Source organism: Chaetodon auriga, chromosome 4, assembly GCF_051107435.1.
Source record: "Chaetodon auriga isolate fChaAug3 chromosome 4, fChaAug3.hap1, whole genome shotgun sequence".
Taxonomy (NCBI): domain Eukaryota; kingdom Metazoa; phylum Chordata; class Actinopteri; order Chaetodontiformes; family Chaetodontidae; genus Chaetodon; species Chaetodon auriga.
The window spans coordinates 402501-420000 of record NC_135077.1 but is presented as its reverse complement, the minus strand read 5'-3'; the positions used below and the strand labels follow the sequence as shown (position 1 = coordinate 420000).

Genomic DNA, 17500 nt, shown 5'->3' with positions numbered 1-17500 from the left:
GGGTTTCCAGATGTGTTGTTACCTTTGTGCTGTTTTAAGAAATGACTGCAGTTTGTCCTTAAGATGAAGACATTCAGGCCGTCAGTAGGAACCAATGAACTTGTAGCTGACAGCCACAGACAGGAAGTCAGAGATGTCGTTGTCTTGAGTGTGAAGTTGAGATTTGTGGACAATAATAAACATAGAGAATAATGGCGGACTGTCCTGCAGGGGCCATAAAGACAAAATCTTTGTGGTGAAGAGTAACCCGTTCAGGATGGACAAACTGCTGACGGTTGGCATGAAACACATCAAGTTCTGGCAGCATTCAGGTACTGAACGCTGTTTTCTCTCCTCATTTACCTGAAACACACCTTGATTCTCAGGTGAGAGGGTCAGGGTTCATTACCTGTTGAAATAATCATTGTTCTACTGACGCTGAGTTGGCAAAAAGAAGATTAGAGGAAGAAGCTTCAGAACCAAATGAATAAATGAGAAAACGACACAAAAAGTTTTTCATGACTCATGAAATCTTAGTGACGTCTGTCCTCCACTTCGATCCAGACTTCAGAGGTTCATGTTTCCCTCAGGATGGACTTCATTGACCCTCTAGCACCATCATCAGGTCAACGTGTTAATGTGTCAAACACTTTGGTTTGACAAATATCTGCAGAGTTAAAGATGTTGTGCCTCAGCTGGACCAGCTAACGTTAGCATGCTAACACAGTGATCTTGACAAACATTATGCCTGCTTCACATTAGCATGCTAGCATTGTTATTCCGAGGATGTTAGCATGCTAATGGTCTCATAGAGCTACTTTTTTTAACTTCAGGATGTTAAAACCAGGAATTTCAACAAAAATATTAAATAAATGAAAAGAAGTCTATTGTTCTGCTAGGTTAACAGTTTCCTCCTGGTTCCAGTCTTTGTGCTAAGCTAGGCTAAATACATCCTGGACCTATGTCTCTAAAGTCCCAGAGTGTCCTTAAATATGTTGTGTTTCACTGTAACCTTTAATCCATCAGCAGCAGACATTCCCGCTCTCGCCTGCAGGTGGCGGTCTGACGTTTAAACGAGGGATTTTTGGGAACCTGGGGAAGCAGGAGACAATGATGTCGGCATGTTACGGTCGATCGGAGGACCTGGTCTTCTCCGGAGCCACCAATGGAGATGTATACATCTGGAGAGACACGACGCTCATCAAGACCATCAAAGCCCACGATGGCCCCGTGTTCGCCATGTGCTCCCTGGACAAGGTAACACCTGGAACACCTGGAACACCTGCGTCAGAGACATCGCCCAGCTATCACTTATCTGTACCAGTTAACTCTGGATCATCATCTAAAAGAGGATGAGGAGGGAGATTCTCGTATGGATGATGATGGAGAATTAGAACCACTACGACCTCATGAGCTACGAAATTATAAGTTTTAATATTTAAGGAGAAAAAATTCAATTTCCCAAAAGTCACAATTATATTCTAAAAAATACATTTCTAATTTTAATTTTACTAGAAAGGTCAGAATTCTTTTAGAAAAAAATGTTTTTTTGTAAAAAGTTTGTACTAATTTCACAAGGAAATTATAATGAAATTTATGAAATAAGGCTGAATATTACGGACAAAGACAAAATAATTATAGTACAAGAATAAACTCATAAGAAAAAAGACCTCAGGACTAATATTGTTATGAAACGTGGAAAAAGATGAAAAATATTGTCAGAACAAGGATTTGAGGGAAAAGTCAGTTTAATGATGTGATTTGAGTTTTTCTTTTTGTCTGTTCGAGGCTTCCGTAGATGTGAAGTCTGAATGTGAACTTGTGAAGTTTGCGTGGACGTCGATGTTGTAGATGATAAACATAAACAGACTGAAGATGATCACTGCTGCTTGTTTTCTGTGTCCCGTGATGCATTCACTGTCCAGGGTTTCGTGACGGGGGGGAAGGACGGCATCGTGGAGCTCTGGGACGACATGTTTGAGAGATGTTTGAAGACGTACGCCATCAAGAGAGCCGCTCTCTCTCCGTCGTCCAAAGGTTTGATTTTCTCTTTTTTTATGAATCGTTACCATCTCTGAAGTGATGAAGAGTAAAGGATGATTTTGCAGTTCACTTAATTTAGGATGATGAGTGAAGACAGACAGACAGTAATGACAGCAGTTCATGATGAAGGACCAAAGTTATGAAGAGCAGACATGTCCACATGTTTCAGAGCAAAGAGTCAGAGGAGGCAAAGATACTGCAGGAGGTGAATTAGAGTCACACTCCTCCCTCCTCCTCTTCAGAATCAGTCAGATGTGAACTCATGGACATGAAACACATGTTGATCTGGTTCAGAGTGACGTCACTTCCTGTGGAGATCATTATCTCTGAGGATCCAGAACAAACCTCCAGAAATCCACTGAGAAACCACAGAAGAGGCCTGCAGGACTGAGGAGTTTTCTTCAGTATCACAGTGATCCAGTCTGTACATCTATGAGTACCCTGCTAAAAGCTAACCGCTAAAAGCTAACTGCTAACAGCATCAGCTAACAGCTAACAGCATCAGCTAACATCATCAGCTAACAACAGCAGCTAACTACTAACAGCATTAGCTAACAGCTAACTGTTACCTGAGAGGAGGAGCAGCCAGGTCACAGACTGACAGGAGCTCAGTGTGTCTGCAGTCATCACTGAGGGAAAAATGACCCTGATGTCAGACACACGCACAGGCTGATGGAGCTCATGCCTGTAACCCATAAAAAGAATAAAGCTTTGATAGTTTTCTGTTATATTCTTTCATATTGTAGTCTTATTTGTCTCTGCGGTGAAAGCTGTTTTCATCTGAAGTCACATCTCTCTGACTCAGGTCTGCTGCTGGAGGACAACCCGTCCATCAGAGCCATCACTCTGGGTCACGGTCACATCCTGTTAGGAACAAAGAACGGAGAAATCCTGGAGATCGACAAGGGTGGACCGATGACGCTGCTGGTTCAGGTCTGAATATAGAAATATGAAGACGTAAGAATTAACAGTCATGTTATCATCACGTGGCTGCAGCTGAGAGCAGCTAATCGGTGGTTTGAAGTTCAGTTTGATGTCAAGTCTGATCAGTCACCTGATCGATTGATTATCTGTCAGACCATCAACTCAGAAACATTTCTTCCACATTGTTGAAGATGGAGTTGTTTTATTTGACGCAGCATTAATAACATCTCCAGGACCTGAAACATGACGCAGCATTAATAACATCTCCAGGACCTGAAACATGACGCAGCATTGATAACATCTCCAGGACCTGAAACATGACGCAGCATTAATAACATCTCCAGGACCTGAAACATGACGCAGCATTGATAACATCTCCAGGACCTGAAACATGACGCAGCATTGATAACATCTCCAGGACCTGAAACATGACGCAGCATTAATAACATCTCCAGGACCTGAAACATGACGCAACATTAATAACATCTCCAGGACCTGAAACATGACGCAGCATTAATAACATCTCCAGGACCTGAAACATGAAGCAGCATTGATAACATCTCCAGGACCTGAAACATGACGCAGCATTGATAACATCTCCAGGACCTGAAACATGAAGCAGCATGTTCTGTGTTGAGCTCCCTTCATTTCCTGCTGTACTAAATGTTACCCGTGTGTGTTGTGTTCAGGGTCACATGGAGGGGGAGGTGTGGGGTTTAGCGGCTCACCCTCTACTTCCTGTCTGTGCCACCGTCAGCGATGACAAAACTCTGAGGATCTGGGAGCTGTCGGCCAATCACCGCATGGTCGCTGTCCGCAAACTCAAGAAGGGTGAGAGGGAGGAAATCTGAGTATCCCCATTTATCTGTGTGTGTTTTACCTGTGTGTTACCTGTGTGTGTGTGTGTGTGTGTGTGTGTGTTACCTTGGTGTTACCTGTGAGTTTCCCGTCAGGTGGGCGGTGCTGTGCCTTCTCTCCTGACGGTAAAGCTCTGGCGGTCGGTCTGAACGACGGCAGCTTCCTGGTGGTGAACGCCGACACGCTGGAGGACATGGTGACCTTCCACCACCGCAGGGAGCTCATCTCAGACATCCGCTTCTCCCAAGGTACCTGAACTCACCACACAGATGTGACACAGAAGATGACGACAGGTGAGTGGGAGATGAGTAACAGCTCTGTGTGTTTCAGACACGGGGAAGTACCTCGCTGTGGCATCCCATGATTCCTTTGTGGACATCTACAACGTCCTGACCAGTAAGAGAGTGGGCATCTGTAAAGGAGCCGGCAGCTACATCACACACATCGACTGGGACTCCAGAGGTGAACACACATTCACCTGTACTGCTGCTATGCTAACACTCTAACTGTTAACGGCAGGTGACGTTTTGGACATGGTATCAGTGCAGCTGCAGGGATCAGTCAAGTTTTGATGTGGCGCCACCATCAGGTCAACACTGTCAAAACTGTACAATGAAATTCAAGTTAGCATGCTAGCTCAACAGCTTAGCATGTTAGCACGCTTACAGGCTAGCATGTCAGACATATATTAGATGTACATGATACCACTCGAATGTATGTACTAATGTTAACATGCTAGCATGCTAAAATGTCAAGTCAAATGGCAGCGTCCCTGCTAACATGCTGTCGCTAACGCTAGCTGTGTACTGATGTTAGCATTCAGTCCAGCTCAGCCTCATGAAAACTGATCCAGTCTGACGGTGCAACGTCTGAGGTGTCCTAAAAAGACCACCGTACATAAAATAAAGTGATTTTGGTTTTGTTAGAGTTTGGACTCTTTCCGGTGTTTGTGTCGACAGGTAAACTGCTGCAGGTGAACACTGGAGCCAAAGAGCAGCTTTTCTTTGAGGCTCCTCGAGGACGTAAACAGAACATCAGCATCGCAGAGGTCAGTCTGTGTTGATGTTGTCTCTGAACTCGTCGGGGTCTTTCCATGCCTGCACAGACACACATCTTTGTGTGCTTCCAGTTTGAGAAGCTGGACTGGGCGAGCTGGACTTCTGTTCTGGGTCCCACCTGTGAGGGAATATGGCCAGCGCTCAGCTTCGTTAACGCCGCCTCGCTCACCAAAGATCGTAAACTGCTCGCCACTGGAGACGACTTTGGCTTCCTCAAACTGTTCAGCTTCCCGTCCAGGGTGAGACGCACTCGGTCTGATGTCTTTTACTTTGTCTGTGAGGGAAATGTGACTGTGAATCTGACTGGACTCACCATCATGAAGCTCTGGTTGTTCTGGGTAACAAGAGCTGACTGGAGACCCGACAGAAAACAGTGTACAGCTGTTTTCTGTCCCCTTTGTCTTTCAGGCTGTTTTTGTATTTGGTCTTTTTGTTGTTAAGGCTGCTTGTGACGTCTGAACAGAGTTGCGTAAAACTACAGCTCAGAGTACTTAATGCTTATTAATCCTCAGATCGTGAATCATCTGATCACTGTGACGGTGCAGAAGTAGGAAATGCAAACACGCACTAATTCACACTCTATTTTGCCAAAACTTATTTAAAGGTTTGCAAGATTTCAAAGAATTTAATCACAGGTGATGTTTATTATGGATCAGTGAACCCATTGGCTGTCGTCTGATGACGATGTCCGCTGGCTCCCGGTGCAGCGTGGGACGATCCGGAAAACGGATATCTGAGCCGAGTTTTCAAATGAGTTTTACCCAAATTACATCTCAGATCTTCACGTCTGATTTTTCTCTGTTCCACCTCACAAACTGACCTCAGGGCCAGTTTGCCAAGTTTAAGAAGTACGTGGGTCACAGCACCAACGTGACGAACGTCCGCTGGTCCAACGACGACTCCGTGCTGCTGTCTGTGGGCGGGGCCGACACGGCGCTGATGATCTGGACCAGAGAGCCGCCGGGTCACAAAGAGAGCAAAGCTGTTGACAGCGAGGAATCAGACGACGACACGGAGGAGGACGGAGGTAACAGGAAGTCTGGACTGAGCTTTTATTCTGAAGTCTCCTTCTGTGAATCTGCTGAACCTGTTTTCAGATGTTTCCTCACTCACTTCCATACAGTCAGTTTGATCGCAGCAGCCTCTGGTGGACGTTAGAGGTACTGCACCTGATGCGGCTGTCGATTGGTCCAAACGCAGGCCTGGAAAAGTCATGAAACCATTTCAAGGCCTTGACTGAATGATTGATGTGTGATGTGTTCAGCTGTCTGCTCGCAGAGGAAACAGTCATGTGACGGACTCGTCCTGGTTTCAGGGTATGATAGTGACGTGGCCCGGGAGAAGCTGGTGGACTATGTCACCAAGATCTACTCTGCCAGCATCAGGAACATGTCAGGAACCAGACCTCACCTGCAGCACAAAGAGCTTCCTGTGGAGGAGAGGTACGCACACACACACACACACACACACACACACACACACACACACAGTGTTGTACTGATGTGTTCTGAACTGGTTTCCCGTTCAGGCCTCCTGTGAGTCGAGCTGCACCGCTGCCTGACAAACTGCTGCGGAACAATGTGACCAAGAAGAAGAAGGCGCTGGAGGTCGGTACGAGGCTGCACCGTCAGTCCTCCGTCACATGGTTTCACTGTAAACAGCTGCTTGTCTCTCCTCTGTCACGTCTGGTTTTCAGGAGCTGGTTTTGGAGCACGTCTTTGGCTACCGAGGCTTCGACTGCCGCAACAACCTGCATTACCTCAACGACGGCGCCGACATCATCTTCCATACCGCTGCAGCCGTGGTCATCCAGAACTTGTCCGCCGGTCAGTTAACCTTCAGACTGAGCGTCTGATTTTAAATGTCGTTGTTGTTGAAGGTGATGTCTCACTTCCTACTTCCTGTCCCTACAGGAACTCAGAGTTTCTACCTGGAACACACCGACGACATCCTCTGTCTGACCGTCAATCAACACCCAAAATACCAAAACGTCATCGCTACAGGACAGATCGGTGAGTCTCAGAGCTGAAATCAAAGCTCAGTTCACGCTCTGAAGTCCAGTTACAGTCCAGAAATGTGGACCAGCGTCAGTCTGTGTTAAATATCTGCAGCTATGATTCTGAAAATCACTCTGAAATGATTCTTAACTGCCTGATGATAAGACTGAATGGATGATTGACAGGGCCTGCTAGGTTCAGGCCCAGGGGCCCGAGGGTGCCGCAGGCCCCTGAGCCTGCTGGGTTCAGGCCCAGGGGCCCGAGGGGGCAGCAGGCCCCTGAGCCTGCTGGGTTCAGGCCCAGGGGCCCGAGGGTGCAGCAGGCCCCTGAGCCTGCTGGGTTCAGGCCCAGGGGCCCGAGGGGGCAGCAGGCCCCTGAGTCTCTGTTTGAAGTGACTCGCAACATTTCCCAAAAGACAAATAACTACAAAGAGAAGCAAAACCACCATAAAGTGACGGTGTTAAAAGCCTGGTTCCAGTGCGTCAGACCTCAGTATGTATCTCTCTGTGTATGAAAACCTGTTTATAGTATTTCAGACCTCGGTGTGTATCTGTGTGTATAAAAACCTCAGACTGTGTATCTACACGCAGACATTCAGCTTGTAGAAACAGGTGGCAGAGTTCAAGTATTGATCACTGTGTTGCTCTCATGCATGACTGGCTGCTTTTCGCCCATTGCACTTCTTTTCTTTTCCACTGCTTCCTCATTGTCACCGCCTCACCTCATCTCCAGGTGACATCACTGACCTGCCAGGTAAGACCCTGCTCACCTTTCTGCTGTCATTGGCCACATTCACAGGCATGATTGTGTTTACACTGATGTGAAGAACGCAGCGTTTAACCTGTTGGTGTCGTTCGCTCTCGGTGTGTAGAGGCTGAAGTGTCCGGTGAGTATCAGCAGTCAGGATCCTGTTCAGGTCTGCTGTAGTTGTTTGTAGCTCGACCCCCCAAGACTACGTCTGCACTAATGTGGATTCAGATGAAAACACGGCTTCTTTACGCAGTCCATTCATATTTAACCACCGTTTCCCGCCACTGGAAACTGGACTTGGCTGTCGTACCGACAGTCGCTGGAGTTGTCACGTGAGGCCAAATGTGAACGATGGTTAAATCTCCTGGGAAGGGATGACAGGACAGCAGTGCAGGGGGACGTTAGCGATGAAGCATGATTTACAGAAAACATGTTTGATAATGTGGAGATTTCAGCTCCTGAAAGGTGATTCCCACTTTCATTCATATCTGAGGTCCCTGAATTATATAGTAATTCATTCACAGTGAATAATCAGGTTAATCAGCACAAGCTGTTTTATCTGCTCGGTACACAACGATTATGAAATTACATTGCTAAACATTCCCTCTGCAGTAATCTGAAGCCCACTCTGTCTGTCTACGTGGATATATTCAGTATATATATTGCACTTGGTGGATAGCACACCTGTAGAGGACACGTCGGCAGAAGGATCAGATGAAGGTGGCGGAGTGTTGGCAACCTCTTGGTGGCTGAAAATACTTTAAATCTGAGGTCACGGAGAGAGTCAGAAGAGACAGAACAGGGCTTTAACCTGCTGGGACCAGGAGAACTACATACTCTCCCATTTACTCCAATGAAAGTTCCACAGCAGACCAACAAAAATATTCTTGAGGTTTCCGAAAACCAATGACTCAAACTGGAAGAATTCAAAGAATATGTGTGACGCTCTTCCATCTGGACTGGAGCCACTACACCAAACTGATGAGACCTCCAGGAGGTTCGGCCTCTGACCAGAAACTGATGCTATTGACTCATTTTGTGTCAAAAAATATTAACTCCACGTCCACTTTTTTCAGAGCTAATAGAATTTGTCTCACAGTCATCAATGGAAGCACTTGTCTTGGTATATATGTATTTGAAAGCTCTGGAACAAACTAGTTACTCAACTTTGAGTTAAGATCATTTTGTCAATAAATCAACCTTCACTTCAGCCACCATTAATGAGGAAGCTGAGGAAGAGATTCAAAGTTTGATGTGTTTTTCATGTTGAAGTGTAGAAAACCTGAATACATTAGTGTGGATGAAAAACCTTCTGTGTTTTCAATGTGCTCCATGTTAGTATTAGCATGAGACTAAGTACAAAGCCTTGCTTAGCACCTCTTATTCGCATGCTAAACTAGCCCAACTAGCCTGGGTGGTTCCTGTATGTGCTGTCTGTACTGTGGTCAGGTAGGTCTTGTAGGATCTGGATCTGTTGCACTGATGCAGAGGATACAGGCCATTGAATGCAGCGGTGTTATTTTAGCCATGATCACATGGGACTTTGTGTCCAGCGCTTGGGTCCAGAGCAGAACACCTTCCGGACAGATTTCAGACAAAATATTTTCACTAAATACTTTACAGAGAAATTAAATAATACTATTAATTAATCTTAATTGAGGGAACTCAGAAGCAGATTCTTTAGACTGTAAACTGTTCTGGGAGCTGCGGTGGAAAAAGTTTCAGCACATGGAGCAGCATTGTATGTTTCTCTATAAAAATGACCTTTTAACTCTGCTCTCTGGTTACATTTAAATTCAGTATTTGGTTCAAATACTAAGCTTCATGCAAATTGAATAACCTCCAAAAAAGCATTCTCATATTTCATTTGAACATCATGTAGTACTTAAGCATTTGGAATCACACTTGTAAATGTTTTTTCTTAATGGTAGAAAATGTATAGAGTGTGTCTGTGAATTGTCTGTGCGACTGTCTTTACTTAAACTGTGTATGTCCAGTATTTTATACTCAAGTCTCTCTTGAAAAAGAATTCCTGATTTCAATGAGACTGTGTGTTTAAAGGATTAGATTAAATTATAAATACACACATTTTTAGGATAGAACCCCCAAAAAATGATTGAATCAAATGTTATGGAAGGTTGTGTTTTCTAAAAACAGACCCCAGTGGAAACATATGTAGTGCAAATACAGTAGGGCCTAAAATTGAGCCTTGGGGTACACCACAGAAGATTGAAGCAGAAGATGATGAAAAGTTTTCAGTCACTGATACTGATCCATCTGTCCCTGTTGGTATCAGCAGTTTTTGACTTCCTTGAACTTTGCAACCTCTGATTTGGTTTGCAATGAGTCAACTTGTGCCAAAACATTATTTGTGCTGACTTCAGACACCAGAAGAAAGGGGTCCTATGTGATCATGGCCAAAAATGTGAAGTGTTTGCTGTGAATGCAGAAACAGGATGGAGTGAAAAGAAGCAGATTTTGATTTGATTGTCCCAACTCTGAATCCAAAACAGTCACTTATCAGTTCTGCTCTGTTGAATCAGCATGTCAGTACCAGTCCTGTCCTACCCATGAACAATATGAAAGTAGTGAATGATCATTAGAGCATGTCCAATCACTGGTTCCCTACCTGCCTACCTCTTAGCCTGTTCTCCCTGATGCTCAGCATCTCCATTCCTCAGTTCCTTAATTCTCTGGTTCCTTGGTCAATCAACACTTTGATCCCATTTGTGTTTCCATTTTTCTGTTGTTTTTCCGTTCTTTCATTCCTTCTTCTTTCCTTACTACTTTAGTTCATGGATTCCTTAGATTCCCAAGGTTCTTGTCTGATCATTACCTTAGTACCTTGCCCCTTTGGTTCCTAAAAGCCTGACCTTGCGTGTTGGTTCCACAGTTCCTGGCAACTGTTGTTCCTTTGCTCCTTGATACTGTGGATCTTAGGTTCCTTGGTCCTGATGTTCCTTAAATCCTTGGTTTTACAGTTGTAAGGATGCTAAGGTCTTTTGATGTTTCACACTTTAGTTTCTTGGTCCATTGGTTCCATGCTTCTGAGGCTCCCTCAAGGCCACAGGTTACAGGGTCCACAGTCCCTGAGATCCTTAGGTCCTGGGCTAGTTGATACCTTGGTTCCATGGTTCCTTGGCCACCTTAATGTCTTTGGTCCTTGGTACCACAGTTCATGAGATCTTTGGTCTCTTGATTTCTTGATACTGTGGTTCTTAGGTTCATTGGTTCTAGGTTCTAGGTTCCTCAGTTTCATTGCTATCTTAATGATATTGGCCTCTGGATGCTACAATCCTTGGCTGCTTGATACCTTAGCTTCTTGGGCTACCGTAGTACCCACCTTACTGTCTTAGATCCTCAGGTCCACAGTTCCTTGTATCTTTAGGTCCTGGATTACTTGATGCCTATGCTTCTGTGGTTCCTCAGTTCTTTGGTTCCTATGGTTCTGGTATCTTCTCACAGGTCTCGCTCCATCCATCCATGTGTGGGATGCCATGACCAAGCAGACCCTGTCCATTCTTCGCTGTTCCCATGCCAAAGGTGTTGGCTATGTCAACTTCAGTGCTACAGGAAAGCTGCTGCTCTCTGTGGGAGTGGAGCCTGAACATACCATCACAGTGTGGAGGTGGCAGGAAGGTACAAACATTTTTCTCATTTCTGAAATCATTTGAAACTGTGCGATTAGTTTAAAAATGTTAAATGATCTAACGTCTCTCTCCAAACTAAAGAATCAGAGGCAGTAGAGTTCTCTCAGTATAGTGTCCTCAACAAGATTGTCAGGGTCCAGGTGAGCTTAATCAGCTCCCATGTCAGGCAATGGACTGCTGACTTTAGGTCAGGACAGCCTGGGAGGGGTAGTGCGTCATGATAGCTAGCTGAGACTAATGGCTGTACTGTCACAGCCATTGGCTGTTTGTAATAAACACAAAAAGATAAAAATTCACATTGTGTTCACATATATATATATATATATATATATATATATATATATATATAGATAGATAGATAGATAGATAGATAGATAGTTAATCACCATATCCACTTGGAAAGTGACCTTTGACCTCTCTGCCAGGCACCAAAGTGACCAGTAAAGGTGGGCACGCTGAGCGGATCTTTGTGGTAGAGTTCAGACCAGACTCTGACACCCAGTTTGTTTCGGTGGGAATCAAACACATCAAGTTCTGGACTCTGGTCGGAGGTTCGCTCATGTACAAGAAAGGAGTGATCGGCTCGGTAGAGGACGGCCGCATGCAGACCATGCTGTCTGTTGCCTTTGGTGCTGTAAGTTTTAAAACTGTAGTTCTGACTCACCTTGAGAAATGAAATACATATGCAAGTTATATACAAGTTGTTGCAAGTCAGCGTTTGTCTCCACCAGAACAACCTGACGTTCACTGGCGCTATAAATGGAGACGTGTATGTATGGAGGGAACACTTCCTGGTTCGAGTGGTGGCGAAAGCGCACAGTGGTCCAGTCTTCACTATGTACACAACCCTGAGGGACGGACTTATCGTCACTGGGGGGAAGGAACGACCGTGAGTACCCAAATGTCAACATGCTGTATACCAGCTGGAGCCACGATGGAAATTCACCAACCGGTACTTCCTTCATATCGACAGGGTTCAGGTCTCTCTGCCCTCCAGCACATCTGTCTCGTTAACTTCTGATTGACAAGCTCATGGCCAGTCATACACTGAGGGCAGCCAGTGAACAGTGACGGAGGGACAACTCCAGAGGAGGCACTAGCAAATGAAAATTAGCTTTAGCTAACGTTAGCCTTGAATAAAAGTGATTGCTTCGAGCACTAGATTAGAGATAATGTATAGACAGAGGGTGCTAGGACAGAATTAGACTCTGTCTGTTTGTTGGTGTAACTAACAGGACTAAAGAGGGCGGAGCTGTGAAGCTCTGGGATCAGGAGATGAAGCGGTGCAGAGCGTTTCAGCTGGAGACCGGCCAGCTTGTGGAGAACGTCCGATCTGTCTGCAGAGGGAAGGTACGAGACAGTTCTCATTATGAAACCAAACAGGGGTCATTCACAGTAATCACTGAAAGGTCATGTGCATCCATGTACATCTGGTTTTGAGTTATTTTTCAGTGCATTACACATAAGGACAGCGTGGAATGGAGTTTAAATGACACATTATGGCAATTCAACTCCAGTTTTAGAGCAGTTATTAGTGTCAGTTTGATGATGACAGCCAGTCACCTCTTTGCAAAATATTTGCAGAACGGCAGCTAATGGAAGATGTGGATGAACACTGTGTTTTCCCAATTTTTAAAGATGTGAGTAAAATGTTTGCACAGCTGACAGATGGACAGATACTGTGCTGAGCTTAATTCCAACAGATTTTAGGGACATTGAAAATAAAGTCTTCAGTTGAAGGTGAGATGATCGTGATTCTTGACACTGTATCAACAACCCCAAACTTTGTGATCCAGGGTAAAATCCTGGTGGGAACTAAAGATGGAGAGATCATAGAAGTTGGAGAAAAGAACGCTGCCTCCAACACCATGATCAATGGACACACTCAGGGGGGGATCTGGGGTTTGGCTACTCACCCTTTCAAAGACGTCTTCATCTCCGCCAGCGATGACGGGACCATCCGAATCTGGGACCTGGCTGATAAGGTGCAGATCCAGAGACTGAGGGTGCAGACTGGGGTTTCTCTGTGTGTCGGTGTGTCATCTCACATGTTGTGCTATCTTGTTTTCTGTGTTAGAAACTCCTGAACAAGGTGAGTTTGGGTCATCCCGCCAAGTGCACCTCTTACAGTCCCAACGGAGAGATGGTTTCCATTGGTATGGAGAATGGAGAGTTCATCGTCCTGTTGGTCAACTCCCTCACCGTCTGGGGCAAGAAGAGAGATCGCAGCGTCGCCATCCAGGACATTCGGTGGGACACTCTCCTTTAACACTTCTCTGTTGGACTTCAAACAACGACACTTATTTAGTTATTTATTTATTTATTTATTTATTTGTGGTTCAGGTTCAGTCCAGACAACCGGTTCTTGGCAGTGGGTTCAGTTGAAAGTGCTGTGGATTTCTACGACCTTTCTCTGGGACCGTCCCTGAACAGGATTGGCTACTGTAAGGACATCCCTGGCTTCGTCATCCAGATCGACTTCTCTGCTGACAGCAAGCACATCCAGGTTAAAAAGAGCAGACTTCTTCAGAGTAGTGACACCAGTGTACCACGTCAGTTTGGTCAGAGTCTAAGTGTGATTACTGTTTGGTCACAGCTCAAAGCTCAGCAGGTCTGTGACCTGCTGACCTTTTACGAATGGTTCTTGTAATGTGGTCGATGTAGCAGCTGATGCTTTTTCTACAGTTTCACCCAGTGAAAATTTTTCATGACGTCATCCATCAGTGAATTAACCAAACTGTAAAATCTCCTTCATTTCCATCTCAGGTGTCCACCAGCACCTACACTCGGCAGGTGCATGAAGTTCCCTCAGGGAAGATTGTCACAGAGCAGCCTGTTTTTGAGAGGATCACCTGGGCTACCTGGACCAGGTGAGGCTGGCTAAATGCAAAATCAGATCAGGTCAGGTGCTGTAATATGCTGAATAATGTGTTATGTTTAGGGAACATGCTGAAAGGTGTGAGAAACATACTGTAGAGTGTAGGTTGTACTATAATTACACGGTGGTGCTAAAGGAACACAGACCACCAGCTCTGCTGTCAAAATAAATAGAAATAAACTACATAAACTGTTCATTTCTATCTTATGCAAGTTGTAATCAAGAGACTTTCCATACTGAGGTCTGAGGGAACTACCAGAGATTAATTAACTAATATGCCAAAGGGGTGTTTCCTCCAGTACGAACACAGAGTCGAAGCTGACAAACTAAATGTAGTGCTAAGAAAGCACAGAGGGGAACCTGGGGAACTAACTGTAGAACCTACAGAACTAACAGTAGCACCTATGGAACCAACTGTTGACCCTACTGAACTAACAATTGAACCTGGGGAACTAACTGTGGAGAACTAACTTTATAAAAGGAAGGAAGGAAAAGGAAGTAACTGCAACGTCCTGAGGAGCCGAGGGAACTCTCTTTAGATTCAAACATTTCTTCATCTTCTCGATGACGGAGTCTGCTTCTATAGTAACAGTGGTTGACGTAATGATGCGACACTGATCCTGACCTGGAATCGGTTTTCATCAGCTGTAAACCTCTCTGCTCTGATGAGCTAGTGTCATTCATTCTGAACCGTTAAAGCTAACGGACAGATAACGGACACTCATTGGGGGACAACATCAGACATGTTCTGGATGGGGAGGACAGATGAGCTGAGGAGGAGGTCTCCAACAGCACTCCTCCACCTACAGTACTGTCCTTTCATCCCTGCACCTGTAATGACATTCACACAGTCCACTCTAGATCCTAAGGAACGTCTAGATCCTGTGGAATTTATTGTGGAACATACTGTAGAGCTAAGAATCGTAGTGAAGAACCCAGGGAGCCACAAGAAGAACCAGCAGAACATGATGCAGAGCCTGGGAAGCAAACATTGTAGATCTAAAAGACCAAACATTCTGTTTTGTTCTGTGTGCTTTCTAGCATCCTGGGTGACGAGGTTCTCGGCGTATGGCCTCGTAACACTGAGAAAGCAGACGTGAACTGCGCCTGTGTTTCCCACGCTGGCCTCAACCTGGTGACCGGAGACGACTTCGGCCTCATCAAGCTCTTTGACTTCCCGTGCTCAGAGAAGTTTGTACGTGAACATTTGTGATGGTGAATTCCTGAAGCATTCAGAACGTCGTCAGCAGAAAATCGCATATTTCTGTTCTTCTGATACTTTACAGGCCAAACACAAGCGCTACTTCGGTCACTCTGCTCACGTGACAAACGTTCGCTTCTCCTGCGATGACAAGTACGTCATCAGCGCCGGCGGCAGCGACTGCAGGTGAGGTTAAAGACGACCAAAGAACACTTGCAGAAACTAGACGGAGACTCTGAGAGCAAACACCAAGGCCAGCAGTCCACTCGTGTACATGTCTGCATGCACCCTCAAACTATCAGCCTCATCTGGATGTCCAACTATTGACCATAGCGACTCGTTTGACGACTGTTTGCTGTACCAAGTCTGAGCAGCTACATGTGCCGACCTCCCCACAGGATTACTGGTTCTCCACAGGATTACTGGTTCCTTTGACTGAGCATTATGACAAGGAGTCATTGTGTTTCAACAACTATAACTATAACTATAAATAACTATAAATCAGCACAGAAATGACAGTTAGCAACATAAACCACCATGAACACACACACACACACACACACACACACACACACAAATATAAACCAAACAAACATAAACCAGTAAACTTAACAAACTACTTAGCACACTTTGTACACAAGAGGCGTGTGTGTCTTGAGGCCTTTCTCAACATGCGTTCTTCTCTGTACTTGTGTTCTTGTGTACTTGAGAAACGTCATCAGTCTCAGTCCAAGTTCTGTTCCAATTCAAAAGTCCGCGTCTCGCCAAGTACAGTCAAATACCCGGACGTGTTCTTGTGCCTCCCATTTTCTCGAGGATGCATCGGGTGGTGACTTGTGTGGACTTGGGGCAGCCACATATCCCAGAATGCATTTCGTAGCAACGATGGCGGAGGAGAGGACTCACAACTGTAAAGTTACAGGTTTCGAAATACTACTGTTTTAGTAGTACGGAATGTGGTTTTAAGATTTTTGTATGTGAGAAAGTGGATGTTAAAACTTCAAATCTGTGGTCGATTCATCACGATAGCGCGTAGTTTAAAATTTGCTCCAAAGTTTTCGGTGATAACCGGCAGACGAGCCGAGACGGTGACGTCATCAAGTACGCCGCCGTCCCAACTGCAGAACGACCGTCCTGCGTCCTCCCGTCCTGGAGAGACTGTACTCCCAGGTCCAACTCGCTAAGTCCGAACTGCCAAGTTCGTAAGTCCGAACTTGGCGTACTGAGAAACGACCTCTGTCTCTGTTTGTCTCAGTGTGTGTGTCCGTCCTCTCTCCAGGTTAAAGCTGTAGCTAAATTAATGTATTCGGCATCACGTTGACGTCCTGCTGTTGAAAACACCTGAAGCTGGCATAAAGGCCTCAGGTGGAGTCTAGCCTGTGAGACTCAGCTGAGGGCTGAGCCTGCACACCGATCCAGACGTCAGATGATTCAGAGTCCTGCTGATGTCTCGTCTTCGGTGTGATGATCAACATCTTTTGTTGGGTTTAGAGAAGTGATCAGACTGTTTCTCTCCTTGTCTTCTCCTCTTTCTTCCCTCCAGTTTGTTTGTGTGGAAGTGTCAGTGAACACCTCCTGAGTCCTCCACCACAGGCTCTTCTCCTCCTCCTCCTGCGATGCTGCACTCACCTCAGCTGACGGACTCACATCATCGGGATCAAACCTGACACTTCTGTTTTGCTGCAGGATGTTCTGCTCTGACGGTTCTGACGGTTCTGTCGGTTCTGGTGACGCCGTTCTTCTTGTACATTCAGATGTGTTTAATGTGACGCTGAGGAGCAGCCGTGTGTGTTTCAGGTGTGTGTGTTTGAACCTTTGTGTCGTTAGATTTGTTGAAAAAGATGCAGAACCGTTGAAGAATTCGTAGCTGTTTGATGTAGCAGTGTCTCGTCTGTCGGTGCCTTTTTCACAAACTCTGACCAAACATTTGATACGAGTTTATTTCTAATCGTGGTGCTATGAAACGTGACCATTTAGGGCTTTTTACACATATGATACTGTTGTCTGGTTTTTGTATCTCGTACTGTCTGATGATGACGATGATGATGATGATGATGATGATGATGATGATAACAGAAGGTGGATCCCAGAGTCCAAAGTTCCCCAGACTGACCTTAGGGGGAACATGACGACGGTGAAGAGTCAGGCTGTGAGAACGTTAG

The 17500-nt window shown here is 45.4% G+C and overlaps 1 protein-coding gene across 4 annotated transcripts in view; it reads left to right on the top strand.

The window, feature by feature from the left end:
- LOC143319549 (echinoderm microtubule-associated protein-like 6) overlaps window positions 1-17500 on the top strand; it is a 38048-nt gene that overhangs the window by 20007 nt on the left and 541 nt on the right. For 2 of the 4 annotated variants that reach the window (XM_076728617.1, XM_076728616.1), the window contains 27 exons: window positions 211-311; window positions 1034-1236; window positions 1905-2016; window positions 2828-2955; window positions 3636-3777; window positions 3900-4052; window positions 4135-4266; window positions 4764-4852; window positions 4934-5101; window positions 5688-5889; window positions 6178-6304; window positions 6391-6469; window positions 6559-6688; window positions 6776-6874; window positions 7592-7612; window positions 7731-7745; window positions 11075-11248; window positions 11685-11893; window positions 11991-12148; window positions 12495-12609; window positions 13056-13244; window positions 13337-13509; window positions 13603-13765; window positions 14026-14129; window positions 15179-15332; window positions 15424-15524; window positions 16882-17500. The exon at window positions 16882-17500 is cut by the window's right edge and continues 541 nt beyond it. In XM_076728617.1, the coding sequence (XP_076584732.1) occupies window positions 211-311; window positions 1034-1236; window positions 1905-2016; window positions 2828-2955; window positions 3636-3777; window positions 3900-4052; window positions 4135-4266; window positions 4764-4852; window positions 4934-5101; window positions 5688-5889; window positions 6178-6304; window positions 6391-6469; window positions 6559-6688; window positions 6776-6874; window positions 7592-7612; window positions 7731-7745; window positions 11075-11248; window positions 11685-11893; window positions 11991-12148; window positions 12495-12609; window positions 13056-13244; window positions 13337-13509; window positions 13603-13765; window positions 14026-14129; window positions 15179-15332; window positions 15424-15524; window positions 16882-16906 (3466 nt within the window). In that variant the 3' untranslated portion in view covers window positions 16907-17500. The remainder of the gene's footprint in view (window positions 1-210; window positions 312-1033; window positions 1237-1904; window positions 2017-2827; window positions 2956-3635; window positions 3778-3899; window positions 4053-4134; window positions 4267-4763; window positions 4853-4933; window positions 5102-5687; window positions 5890-6177; window positions 6305-6390; window positions 6470-6558; window positions 6689-6775; window positions 6875-7591; window positions 7613-7730; window positions 7746-11074; window positions 11249-11684; window positions 11894-11990; window positions 12149-12494; window positions 12610-13055; window positions 13245-13336; window positions 13510-13602; window positions 13766-14025; window positions 14130-15178; window positions 15333-15423; window positions 15525-16881) is intronic. The other 2 variants (XM_076728618.1, XM_076728619.1) reach the window with 2 other exon arrangements.